The 13714-nt window shown below is 40.1% G+C and overlaps 1 protein-coding gene across 10 annotated transcripts in view; it reads left to right on the top strand.

The window, feature by feature from the left end:
- The window catches only part of CDKAL1 (CDKAL1 threonylcarbamoyladenosine tRNA methylthiotransferase), a 572751-nt gene extending 559783 nt beyond the window's left edge, over positions 1 to 12968 (top strand). For 9 of the 10 annotated variants that reach the window (XM_006121835.4, XM_075921165.1, XM_006121831.4 and 6 more), the window contains one exon: positions 11422 to 12968. In XM_006121835.4, the coding sequence (XP_006121897.2) occupies positions 11422 to 11616 (195 nt within the window). In that variant the 3' untranslated portion in view covers positions 11617 to 12968. The remainder of the gene's footprint in view (positions 1 to 11421) is intronic. The other variant, XM_075921160.1, reaches the window with a different exon arrangement.
- The last annotated feature ends 746 nt before the right edge of the window (positions 12969 to 13714 follow it).

Below are 13714 nucleotides of genomic sequence, written 5' to 3'. Positions count from 1 at the left end.
TTCCTTGAGATAATACATCAGTCTTGTTATCTTATTCCTAACTTTTCTTCATTCTCTGTAAATGTGTGGCGGGATTTCTTTTTCCTTGATACACTCCTTCGGATCCTTCACTCTGATGCCAGGAGAGGTGGCTCCTGTTAGCTTCAATCCAAGAATATAATGAGTTGGAGTGAGCAACTAAGCAGAGGGAATTAAGGAGAGAGGAGTCTTGCACTGAAAACGCTAGGAAGAGTCACACTCCAAAGAAAACTTAGGTGGAGATTTGATTGTTGTTGTTGGTTGCTAACAATAAAGGGATATATTTGGACCATATTAAGTGTGAAGTTACACTAGAGCAGGGTGGGAACTCTATCTGCTTACCAGGTCTTTTAGGTAATTGTTGGATGGGTGATCTTTCATCACAAAGGATCAGAAAGCACTTTATAAATTACTGTATCGTACAGTTAGTTTGTGATATCTTCTAAGATCTGTTCAAAACAGATTCTCAGGTTTACATGTCTTAACACATATGTTAATTTCTAGGCCCAGATATTCAAAAGGGATTGGCTCAAAATGAACATGATTTTCCTGTGTTGAATATTGGCCTTCTCTAAGATTCCATTCTATTCTAAGTTCACAGGAAGCTCCAAGTTCAATGTGTTTATGCTTCTTTGCTTTGGTTCCCTGGAAATTGGAGTAAGCCTCAGTTTTCATCAACAACAGAATTATGACCCTGGGAAAATATATTTATTTCCCATATAAAAGTAGATATAAAATATGAGTGAAAATTTAAAATCAGACACTTTCCAGTAACAGGGAATTACAGAGGGTATTATTATATTAGGCTGTGGCCTGCCAGAGTCTGATAGACACATGGACTAAGAGAAAAGGATTTTGCATGAGAGCTCAATTAAAATGCAGCTCCTCTGTCTGAGAAACCAAGTGAAAATGATTATGCCAGGGTGACCCATCCAATGATGTGGCAAACATCAGGGTGCAGGGACATAAGAAGTTATGCCATTTGATTTGCTTTCTGAACTCAGTGTAAACAAACACATACTCCAACTGAACCTTGAACCATAGTCTCAAATAGTTCAGAGAGAGTAAAAAAGCTTGAAAAATACTTTGTAGTAAAAAATATTCTAAGAAAAGTAAACACAAGTCAATCTCAAACTGTAGCACTGAGAACATTTGCAGTTATCTACAGCTCCTATTGCCTTGCAGTACAATATAGACTAGTAAACATAGTTTTAATGTAAACAAATGTAAACATGACTTCTATATCATGAATAACATGTATTTTTCTCTAATGCCTCTGATGTTCAGATTACAAGAACAAGAATATTAATTCTATTCAGTATTTATATTCATGTACATCATCCCTGTTAGTGAAGTAATGTTAGCCCACTGTATACCAGAAAATTGTGTCTCGCTACTCCCCCACGCATAATTATGAACCTGGGATTTTAGAATTACAGAGATAAGGGTTATAAACCTTCCAGCTAAAACATGTTATTCTGAGAGAGTATAAAGGATGCAAGTAAAACAGCAGTCTGAACACATAAGTACTTCTTCCCAAAATTAACTAACTATGTAAGATATTTTCAGTAGTTAATGAAGAACATTGAAGATTCCCTTGGAAGAGGTCTGAACATCCTCTACCTCAGTTACCCTGCCTGTTAAAAAGCTCCTTCTGGATCCTGTAAAATCTATCTGGCAGATCCCTGTGATGATACTGCCAACCTATATAGCAGGTGTAGGGAACCTTTTTTGGATTGGGGACCACCGACCCACAGAAAAATCAGTCCAGGGCTGCACACAAATGAGAAGCAAAATAAAATTTAAAAAATCCCAAACCTTCACTGATGTGTCCCTGACTGAGAAGACACTCCCCACATTCTCCTCACACACCAGAGCCTTGAGGGGGCCCACCCTAGTAGATTTTCTGTGCTTCAGCACTACAGGGGGGCAGTGGGGAGGGGCTGGAGCACCAGCGTGAGCTCCCCAATGCTGAGGGGAGCTCTGAGCCTCGGTGGCCAGATCCCTGCTATCAAGGGTCCTGGCAAAGGTCTCTAAATTTTTGTTCATCCATCCAGCACCAAACTCCCTGTTTGTGGAGGCAAATGAGCCTGCCCATGTCACAATTGTTTAGTCTCCTGAGGGCATGGGCAGTCGCTGCACCGAGGGCTGGGGGAAGGCAGGGTCCAGTCCCACCTACAGAGCTCCCCTCTACCCCCCGCTGAGGCCCTGCCCTCCCCACCATGGGAAGGGGAAGGGACAAGTGTACGCGCCCCAACCCAGAGCACCAGGGAAGGAGGAGACTGCGAGACTCGAGCCTCCTGGTCCCAGAGTATGAGGAAGGCCAACAGCAGGTGTTCTGGGGGCAGAGTGTAGGCAGGGCCATGTCTCGTGCTTTGGGAAGGCAAAGCCTTCCTCCACCGAGGCTACCAGATTCCCATGCCTGAGGACTTTAATACCGTGGTCTAATTCCAGGCTTGGGCTGGAGGTGTCTGGGGGTGTTGGGGCCCATGATATACAGGAGGGCATATTAGATGATCTGGTGATCCTTTCTGGGCTAGTCTCTGTGACTCGATATTTCACACCAGGTGGTAAGCAGATGTTCCCTGTAAGCTGAGTGCTTGGGAAACCACCCAGGAGAGATTCAGGTGCTTCCCAGCTGATTAGCTGAGTGCCCACAACAAGCAGCATATGTTTCTACAGGTGGTGCACATCTGCACATGTTTTGGTGCGCATAACAAAATGTAGTCCGCACATGGATGGAAAAGATTAGAAGAAACATTGCCAGTAAGGTAATTTTCCTACTTCCTTTTCCAAATGAAGTGTGTCCATTAGAACTTAATCTTCTCCTAGGCTACGTCTAGACTACAAAGTTTTTCCGGTATCCTGGAAAAACTCCGGAGCATCCAGGGAGTGCGTCTGCTCTTCCAACATTTTTTGTGCAAGAGCAGACGTGCTCTTTCAGAAGCCCTATATTCCTCTTTTTATGAGGAACGAAGGGCTCTTCTGAAAGAGGAGGTTTTTTCAAAATTTGGCCCAGTGTAGAGGGGCCAAATTTTGGAAAAGCCTCTTCCAAAAAAAATCGGTAATTTTTTTTCCAAAAAAAGCAGCAGTCTAGATGTAGCCTTAAGGATAAAATACCTCAAGCAAAGGGATATTACTAAAGCATTGTAAATACTAAATCGAAACACAGGAAAACTGGGTACGGTACATGTGTATGACACCTGCTGGAAAGAGTATAGATCATCAAGAAAGGAGCTTTGTTTTGAGGTAAACCACAGGACTAAGAGTTAGGTAACCTAAGTCTTAGTCCTAGTTTTGACACAGACTTCCTGCATAACCTAGGGCAAGTCAATTAACCTCACTGTGCAACAATTTACTTACATTTTAAATGGGGATAATACTTCACAAAGGTGTTGTGCGGGTTACTTTATTCATGTTTTGTAAAGTGCTTTGAACTCCTCAAATGTGTATTGCCAGATCGGTGCAAATAAGTAGCGTTGCCATGTAGCAAGACCATTTTACAAAAAGGATCTGAATGTCTGTCAGACTGATAATTCAGTTATGAATATCTATCGATCAGACTGATAATACTTTTAGAGTCTTCTCTCCGTGCCTGGGAAAGGGGTAGAAATGATGTCTTGATTATCAGGAATTCTTTAACCACATGAACCAGTCAACAAGACACCTATTTTTTCTCACTAGAAGGAGCATCCAGGATGCTGTAACACAATCAGAGGTTTTGTCACAGGACAGGTGGAGGGAAGGGCCAGAGTATAATTTTCCATAACTTGAAAGAAACAAGTTATACCACTTTTTCTCAAAGCACCTATGAAAAGTGAAAAGAGAAGTGGATACTTAATTTTAATGAAGTAACACAGAGAGGTTTTTAATACAAAATTACCAATTTCTGAAAGATTATTTCAGCCAAGATGACAAGGTTGTAATACTCCTTTTCCCTACAAACACCTTATATGTGTGTCCTTTTGTTTGTGTCTTGTGTTTTTTCTCTTGCATTCTTATATTCTGCTCCTGATGAGAAACTTCAGTATTGACTAATTTTATTAAGACTTCTTCATAGCAGTTCAAAAAGGTGAGAGAAATGGATTGAAATGAAGAAGTCTCAGAATCCCTGTTAAATTGTAAAATAACAGGAGAGACTCTCATTGATCCAGTTCTCTGATTTTACAAGGAATGATGTTTCCTAGGACTAGTGAGCTTATGTGGGTGTTTGACAAGAACTGATAATGTTTGCACTATGACTTTTTCTTAAAAGGTATAATGAGGGCAGCCTACAGAGTGAAAGGATTACCTATGGTAGTCTTAGCAACATATTGATATTAAAAACATTTTTGCAGAGCTTAAGTCTGTTCACTGACTCCTACATTATGATAGACCATGCCACTGTGAGAAAATTCTTCTGCAGTGGAAGAGGCTGTGTGGAATGCGACATAGCTTTTTTTCACAGTGGCAGCCTGTTTGTTGTGAGCACTGATTTCTGTCCTAACAGCATCTCACTGTTTCCTTAAGCTCCTCCTGATTGTGGTTTATCCATCTCTAGTTTATAGTCTTATACTTGGATAGTAAGTGCTATAGAGCAGGGACCATATATTTGAGCTTGTCTGCACATCGACCTGCAGTTGCAAATTCTACCCTAAGGAAACTTACCCATTAGCTGTGATTGTGACAGAGCTCTAAAAATAGTGTAGCCATAGTGGTGCGAGTGGGACTAGATGCCCTAAACAAATACCTATGTGAGATTCTAGGTTCATTCTTAGGGCTGCTAGTCCCTCTTGTCACCACAGCTATCCTCTATTTTTATACAGTAGCTTGATCAAAATTGGGACAGGTATGTCTCCTCAAGTTGGAATTTATACCTTCAGCTTGAAATGAAGACATACCCTTTGTTACGTTTGTATAGTGAAGCTGCAGCTTCTAGCCACTACCATAATACAAATAAGAGTAGAAACAAGAATGATAAGCTTAAGTATTATAGATTTTGCAGTTTCATTGTCACTATTCACAGGAAGTTCAAGATTGAGATGAAAAGATCTGAACTAAAGGTCTGTCCCACCTTGTGAACCCTAGTATGTGTAAAAAACATCAAAGAATTTAAAATCCTCACTATATGTACCATAAAAGATTGAGTGAAAAAGTGAATATGGGGGATCACATAAAGGTCAGCACAGAAATAAAACTGCATATGGGGAGAGAAGACGTGGTTGAAGGTGAAACACTTCCATTCTCTGTGAAAGTAAACAGAACTAGAGTCATAATTTTATTGACGTAATTAGGTCTTTAGGGACAAATCATCCCAGAATGATACTTACATGATCCAAAGGGAGCCATGGCACATCCAAGATGGGAAGTGATGAAAGACCACTGTGCACTATGAAAGTAAACAGATGGCTTCCATCACCATTTAATGACAGCAGTTAGGACTTTAAAGACCAATAATGCTGGAATGACTCTCGTGATCCAGAGGACCGAGTGCCAGATGGGAAATCTTTTATGGAGACACAAGATGGGGGCCTGGACAAACCAGTGCAGAGCAAAAACAGCAGTGAAACCAGAGATTCTAGAGTAAATTAAGTGAAATGGAAACCCTTGCATCAGGATAAGGATAACTATTCATAAAGGTCAATGACCTGAAGTGAAGAGTAAACACCAGAATGGAAAATTGCAAAATATGTGACTGCCTTAGGTTATACACACCCACCCCAACATCCTGTTCCATATGGAGAATAGTCTGGAGACATTGCTAAACAATGAAGAACTATTCTGTGTGAAGCTCATAAGCTAAATAGAAACTAAGGCAATCTCTCTCTCTCAAATGACCTTAAGATTGCAAAGTGCGCTCAAAAGTTAGGCAATGCCAGAGTTAAGGCTGCCTGAGCAACTTTATTTCATCCCGCTTGTGTGTATACATTCCCAAAACAAATGGTTGAACAGCTTGTTAATTGAGTATTATCCATTCTGTGCTCTGAATTAGTTGAGTTCATGTGGGGGAAAAAAGATATGTGATCATGTCATTAAAAACTCTTATCTCATGCCAATGTATAAGTAAGCCAAAATTAGTTTGGGCATTTCCTAAATTAACAAAGCTCAGCTCTCTCTCTGTTTGTATGCATGTGTAACATTTCTTAGGGTTTTAGAAAAGCAAACTTAAAACACAGAAATTCTATATTGATACCCACATGGGTCTTCAATGTTGCAATATTTAGAGTCACTTGATGAACCTCTGCTACTTTTGCCAATAAAGCAGTTAGTAGCAGTAGTAGGTTGTTATCCTTTATGTGGAGCAGAATTAGAGAGGGATAAGAAACATGCTTTGCCAGTGGGTTTCACAGATCCTCTCTGACAGCAATGATGAATGGTGACACTTGAGAATCTTGGGTTTCATTCCATACTGCAGAGTGGGGGAGTATACTCTAATTGCCACTGCATCGTCTGCTTATGTCTCCCAACTGTAACCTCTTTTGCCTCATCTCCACCAACAAATCCCAAATCCCAGTCCTTTCTCACATTGCCAGTCCCAGCATTCATTGCTGCAGCTTCTCATCCCAGTTCCAGTCTCCTTGCTTAGTCTTACTCCTCCAAACTCCCATTCTGATCTCCTTGTCCAGGCAGTCCCCAATTCCTTGCCTTCCAGATTCTTATCCATTATGTATTTCTGACCCACTCCCCATTCACATTACTGTTTCCACTGCTTCTAGGCCCAACCTACCTACTGAGCTCCTTGTTCTGTTACAATTTTCCACTCTCTTTACCCCACATGTCCCAGTTCTCTCTTAGCTCCTTCTCAGATCTTTTAATTTATTCATAAAAATTCAGCCTGAAGCAGACAGCTAGCATGGAAAATTTCAGAGAAGAGCAGGTTGATGGAAGTTGAGATCTTGGGAGTATTGACAGAAAGAAAAGATCCTGGAAATTTATGGAAGAAGAAGCATCAAGATGTAGTTGCAGTCTTGAAGTGTGGGGCTAGGGCAGGGCAGAGCGATAGATGATCTTCCTAATGGACAATGAATCTCAGAGAAACTCTTTGATTTGAGAAAAACTGACACACACTGTAACTTAAAGTCAGTCTCTGCATGACCCTTCATTATCAAATAAACATGTCATTTGTGTTTGTCCGTAGGCAAACTTCAAGTGGTAGTCATGACCTCACTTGACAGGGTCAGATTCAGTGATTTGGCTGTAAACTACACATAGTAAGACAGGTTTACAGATTTCAGTCTCTCTGTGAGGTGCTTTCATGAATGTATTTTCCTTGCTGTAACTTCAGTAATGATTGGAACTGAGTAAGAATCTGTTCCTTTTACTGACAACAAATTTTAATTATGTACTTAGCCCTGAGTCCAGTTCTCTTCCCCTGCCCTTCCTGCGTACATAATTTAAAAGAACAAAGTGAAACACCTCTTTCAAAAGTGCCTTGTTGTTTTGATTATTTTTCAAGATTTCCCATTTATTGTAATGAATAAGCAAACTTTAACCTAGCTTTGAATAAGCATCTGGAATCAGTCAGTTCTTAGACTAGAGGATGGTGAGATTTTACAGATGGAAACATAAGGCACGTCAGCTGCACCAAACACACGTAAGTTAGGGAACTGAAAAGTTGCATCAGAAACTACTTCTTTTGCATTCCTCTGTTCCACACTGCACGTTACTTCAGATGCATTATGGCAAGGATACCACATGTTGTTAGCATTGTGAGGATTATGTAATGACATTTGGAAAAGATAATGTATTTGTATGCAAATTCTTTTGACTCTTAAGATCATATCCTGCCCTTATGGAAAAAGCCTATATAAATTGATAGAGATTAAACATAGAGGGCTCTAAAAATGTGTAATGAGTTTCTATACATATTGCTTCTATAAGCCTATAGACTAAAACACCCTTTTATAATATTCATAATTATACAGTAGAATTTGCTAGCAGAGAGATAATTTTCTTATATATTCTTTAGGACCTTTTTGTAAGTGTATGCTTTGAAAATCATGAAAATGCTTCCAAGATACAAGAGCCCCAGAGTTTGTTTCAAATAGCACAATATTATATATAATGCATATTTTAATGTTTTTTTAAATTGTTCACATATGCTTGTTGTGCATGATTATATAAGATCAGTGTTTTTTATAGTAATACAAGCATGTATGTAGTGAAGTACTATATGATTGGAATAAAAGATCGAGAAGTCTAATTTATCTTGAGATATATGCAGTCAAAGTTAACTAACACTTCAAGCTCTAATATTGCCCCTGAATCATAAAAGAAATTTGAATATAAGAAATGTTTTGAATCCATTAAAACCTCAGCTCAGAGCTGTAGAATAGCTATTATGTCACTGTTCACAAACATGCAGTGAGAGCTTATTAAAAAAAAAAAGCTAAGCTGTGATTGACAGATGCCAAACCTCAGGTTTTGATTTATGTATTTCTTTCATGCACTTCAGTTTAAGCCAGGGACTGGAGCATCAGAAAAACACCAATCAATGAGGAACTACAAGCGCTCACAAAATATATTACTTCTGGCAGTTGTCAGGACAGAATTATTCAGAAAATAATCTGAAATGCATTTGATCATATGTTAGACGGTTTAATAATTTATATTATACCTTATTAGCAAAGTCTTGTGTTTACTTTGCTGTGGCCAAAATAAGATGAAAGCCTGATTCTGTGGAAATAAGAGATTCTGGACTCAAAGTGGCTGTTTTTGCATTTGCGTTTGATAATTACTCCCCATTTTTCCCCTTCTCTCTGTCATTAGTGGGGGCAATGTTTCTATTAATAATGAGGTTACCAGCAGTTTTAATTCTAAATTACTTACATCTGGAAAAAAATATAAAGACTGAGTCATAGCTCACATCTTCTTATGCTGGCTGATTTTAGAACAGGCTTGGGAAAAATACAGCCTGTTGTTAGGATGCAGCCTGCAAGCCACCAGATCTGGCTTGCGGACACTGCGGGAAGCCCTAGGCAGGCTCCCTGCTTGCCTCACCCCACCCGCACGCCATTCAGAAATGCAGCTGCCGGACGGTTTCACTTTAAAATCTGAGAGCCCAGAGGGGAGAGGGGAAGGCTTTAGGAGCTGCTCCGGCCCCCAGCACAATCCCATTGGCTGGTTTTTTACCAGAAACTGGCCAGTGGGAGCTGCCTGTTTCAATAACAGGTAGCCAAGAAGTGCCACGCCCCCTCTCTTCTGGAGCTGATAGTTATTCACAGAGCACATGGGTTCAGCCTTTGTGTGCATGAGGAGTAACAGTTAATTCGAGGGAAGGGTTTTAAATCGGACTACCACATCTACACGCGGCAAGTTAAATTGGGCGACCAGCATTTTAAAATGGCGACCAGCCGCGAATATGCTAATCAAGCGTGGGATATTTAAATCCTGCGCTTGATTTGCAACTTCGGTATGCTTCATTTACCTCCCTAGTTCGAACTAGGGAGCAAGTGTAGACATACCCTTAGTTAGCATATCTTTCCGGAATGCACTGTAACCCAATATAGTTGTCCATTTATTTCTCTTCCTCTCATCCAGTGGACAGTATTTTACCTACAGTACGTTTAGCAAATCATCTTCATTTCGTAAGTTACATGTTCGGTAATCCTCCAGCTGCTTTGTGTGCTCTCTTACGGCAGATCTACACTACAAGGACAGGTTGATCTAAGCAGTGCAATTTGAGTTACTTTAGTAGTGTAGCTTAGATCAGTGGTACTCAACCTTTTTTAATTCACGGCCCCCAGTTGAGCAAAAAAAAAAATAGCTGTCTGGAAAATTTTGTTGCGGCCCCTTTGATTTCAAGTGCTGGACTGCTCCTATGCCACTCTCCTGGCTGCGTGCATGTCGAACAACAAGCCGGGAAAACAAAATGGCAGTCGGCCCAGCGCTGCAACCCCCTCCCCCCCCCAGAAAGACAGTCATGACCCCCTCAGGGGTCGCGATCCACGGGTTGCACACCCCTGGCCTATATCTACTTAGCACAGGGTCCATGCTGGAGGGTGTCAACAGGAGAGCAATTAATGATTGATTTAGTGGGTCTTTACTAAACTTGCTAAATCGACCACCGGTGGATCAGTTGCTCCCATCAATTGCTGCAGTGTTGATCCACCCCATACCAGAGACAAGCCCTAAATTAACAACACCTCTGATGTTAACACTGCACTTATCTAAAGTTGTAATTTTGCTCCTTTGATATATGTTTATCTAAGCAATTATGATAATTCTCTCTGCTTAAATGCTATAACAGTATTTAATCCTGGAAATCAACAGTTTAGATTATGCTGCCATACTTTCACATGGGCGGGCATCTTCAAATGTTTATATTTGTTGTATTCAGTCAGGAGCTACACTAGCAATGGACAGATATGCACCCATTCCTGTTACAGATGCTTAGGAATGTAAGGTTGTTCAGACAGACACTTTGTATTATAACTGGAAAGCAAAGGTGATGCACAGGTAGAAAAAGGGAGGGGCAAAAAGTGACTCAAAAATATTTTAAAAAGAGAGATTTCAAGAAGTTAAAAATACAAGTGGTTCAGTCCGACTTATTAAATAAATTATTGAAAGAAAAGTGGTATAGGAAAAAGACTAATGTAAACCAGGCATAACCCAAAATAAACAGAACGATAAAAGTTGTGACAACATATTAGTAAATCTTTTTTGTTATGCTCTATTCCATTATTTATATCTTCTTGCATTTGTACTCTAATGGCATTTAAGCAGACGCTGGGATTTTTAACCATAAACCTCTGTTGAAATAGGTATGTGTTGTAGTAGAGAACAGTTTCATTAGGGTTAGTTTACCATTCAGATTTTAAGCTGATGTGGCAACTCAGCATGCAGAATAGATCCTGCTGCTCTCGAGGACGGTTGGTGTTTTTAACCAGGTTGAGAGTAGTAATAGTAGCCCTTGCAGGGGACCTTGAGACTCAATATGCTGACCAAGGTGAGTGTTCAGCACAGCTGCCTCCTGAGGGTCGGGGAAAAGTGCTATGGGAGGATTTTGGAGCAACATTGAGCTGGCACTCCAGGAGATACAGTGATTGACATTGGCAGGGTCTGGTGTGCAAAAGGTGGCAGTGTTGTTGGTCCCCTATTTTGGTCCTATTTTGAAGGAACCAATGAGGGGGAGGGTAGTGAAATAGAAAAAAAAAAAGCCCTTCCCCCCAAAATCCTCTTCTCTTTAACCAGACTGTTGCCAAGCCAAGCAATGGCTGTACTGTTTTTACAATGGATTTCAGTGAAGAAACTGACTCAGTATGGCATCAGCACAAATTCTTCATCATGTATGAGAAACAAATGACATAAATAAGAAGAATTCATGATGGACATTATTATGAAGGGGAAAATTTCTTTGCACTTGGTGTACATCATCAGATGTAATTAGTGTGTAGTCAATCTAATTCCTGCATTTTTCCACAGGAGTTCAGATATGTGCTGGAAAATGGCTTGAATTTGAAAGCATGCCCTTCTGCTGGGATCCGAGAAAAAGCATCGAGTTCCAGGATGGTGGTGCAACTTCTTTGGCAGCAAGGAGGAAGTGGACTGAAGATCATGTCTGTCAGCCTGGCTTTACTGGCAATTCTTGTTACTTTTTTTACAGAGGTGTTTAAATAGAACTCTAAACGGAATGAAGCTTTTTTGAAGACAAATAAAGTGTGGATTAAAATCTTCTGAGGGAATCCATTTAAGAACAGATGTAAATTGAGCAATAATTTGTATTCACCCTGAGCTTTTCCTTTCATCCAGTGTGAGTGAGACCCATCCTCCCCCTATTTTCATTCTGTGGGTTATTTTATCAAGAGCAGGAAAATGGTGGGTCACATCAGACTCTTATTTGTTTTCATTTTTAAAGAAATACAGGTGTTTGCTTATTTGTTTTTACAGAGCTGCAGGGAAATGTGTGTGCAGGAAACCCATTGAATAATTAAGGAATCTTTTTTCATGCAAAAGTATTGGTTATTTCTTGAGATGATGAATGTTTGAAGCGGCCTTGAACATCTTTATAGATACATGTCCTTTTATATTAAAATGAAATATTCAATAATAGGACTGCTAAACCATTGCAATTTGTCATTTGTCAGTGCTGGTGTCACAGCCAGCTTTCAAGTAACTTTGACATACCAAAACCAATCATCAATAACTCAGCCTCTCAACTAGGAGCATTACAGAACATACTTACTTTGTTCTAAATATATCAAAAAATTATTGTTTCATAGAAATAATTTGAACCCTTTTTTTCCTGATCACTGAGTAGGGAATTTATCTATTTCTTCAAAAGGCAAATGTAATGTAATCAGCATGGGCCTGATCCAACAGGTATTGAAGTCTCTATAAATCTTCCTACTCACTTCAGTGGGATTTGGATCGAGCCTTAATTTAAGCAGAATGAGAAAACTAAGTTATAGCGGAAATTACATTTCATATACACCACAAATTGTCTTTTTAATCATATTTTTTTCCAGGAGGTAGCATTGTCTATGTCAGGGCTGGTCAAAATACAGCCCTGGCGCTGGATCTGGCCCGCCAAGTCACCGAATCCAGTCTGCGGACCACCCTGTCGGGATCCTCAGGCATGCAGCTTCCACGTTTTAAAGTGCAGTCCATGTGGCTCTCTGCTCTGCAGGGAGAGGGAGGCTTTGTGTGATCTCTCCCCAGTCCAATCTTCAGCTACTATCAGCTGCAAACAACCAGCCAATAGGAACTGATCCCAGCCAATTTCTCCGCTCCTATTGGCTAGAAACAACTAGCTAATAGGTTCTGAGAAATTGGCCTGGGGGATGGGAGCATTGCAAGAGCATTGCTATCTTCAATAATCCAGGCAAAATGTAATTTTGTACAAATAAGATACATGGATAAGTTCTTCACTTCTACCTTTAATGAGTCCATTGTATCCATCTTTTCTCTCCAGCTCTCTAACGGAGTATCTTGTAAATAAACAGTTATCTGTAAAGGTTTCCAAAATTGCACACCCATTGTCCACACTAGCTTGTTTGTTTGGGGGTTTAGTTAGTGAGGGAGTTAGGACATGTTTGTAAAGGAGCTGTGATACACAAAGGTCCCCTCTGCCCTAACCCATGAGTCACAACACTGAGGGTACATCTACACTGCGGTGTTTGATATCCCGGAAAAACTCTGCTGCATCCAGGGAACATGTTTGCTCTTCCGCTTTTTTTTGCGGCAGTGCAAATACGCTCTTTTGGAAGCCCAGTGCAGAAGGGCCAAATTTCGGAAAAGCCTCTTCCAAAAAAAAATCGGAAAAAGGTATGAAAAATGCGGAGTGCATTTTGCATAGCTTTTTCCGAAAGAAAAAAAAAAGGTGTCGTGTAGACCTAGCCTGACTGAAGGCAGGAGGCTTACAATGCTTGTAGATAAGTTAGCAGGATGGATTTCTGGCCACATTAGCTTAAATGCAGCCAGAATGTCACCCACAACTCTTTATGATCTCAGAATTTCAAAACAAAACAAGCCAAAATTAATCTCAGCAGAAAGTAGGAGAAATTGCTTATGTATACTGTGGGCCACAAATCAAGTATTCCAAAGGTATTTAAATGTCCTTAGATCACCAGTTTGTTACTGTCTTCCTTTTCACTTTGAGGTTGTTCTTACACATTCTGTTATAGAGCATTCTTTATTTTCCTGTTTTGTCCCTGGTAAAGCTTTGAGTATAAATCAAGGATGGATAAACCAATTCTAATCAAATAAGAACCCAATA

This window comes from Pelodiscus sinensis, chromosome 2 (genome assembly GCF_049634645.1).
Source record: "Pelodiscus sinensis isolate JC-2024 chromosome 2, ASM4963464v1, whole genome shotgun sequence".
Lineage (NCBI taxonomy): Eukaryota > Metazoa > Chordata > Testudines > Trionychidae > Pelodiscus > Pelodiscus sinensis.
The sequence above is the reverse complement of the archived record's forward strand: the minus strand, read 5'-3'. Positions and strand labels throughout refer to the sequence as shown.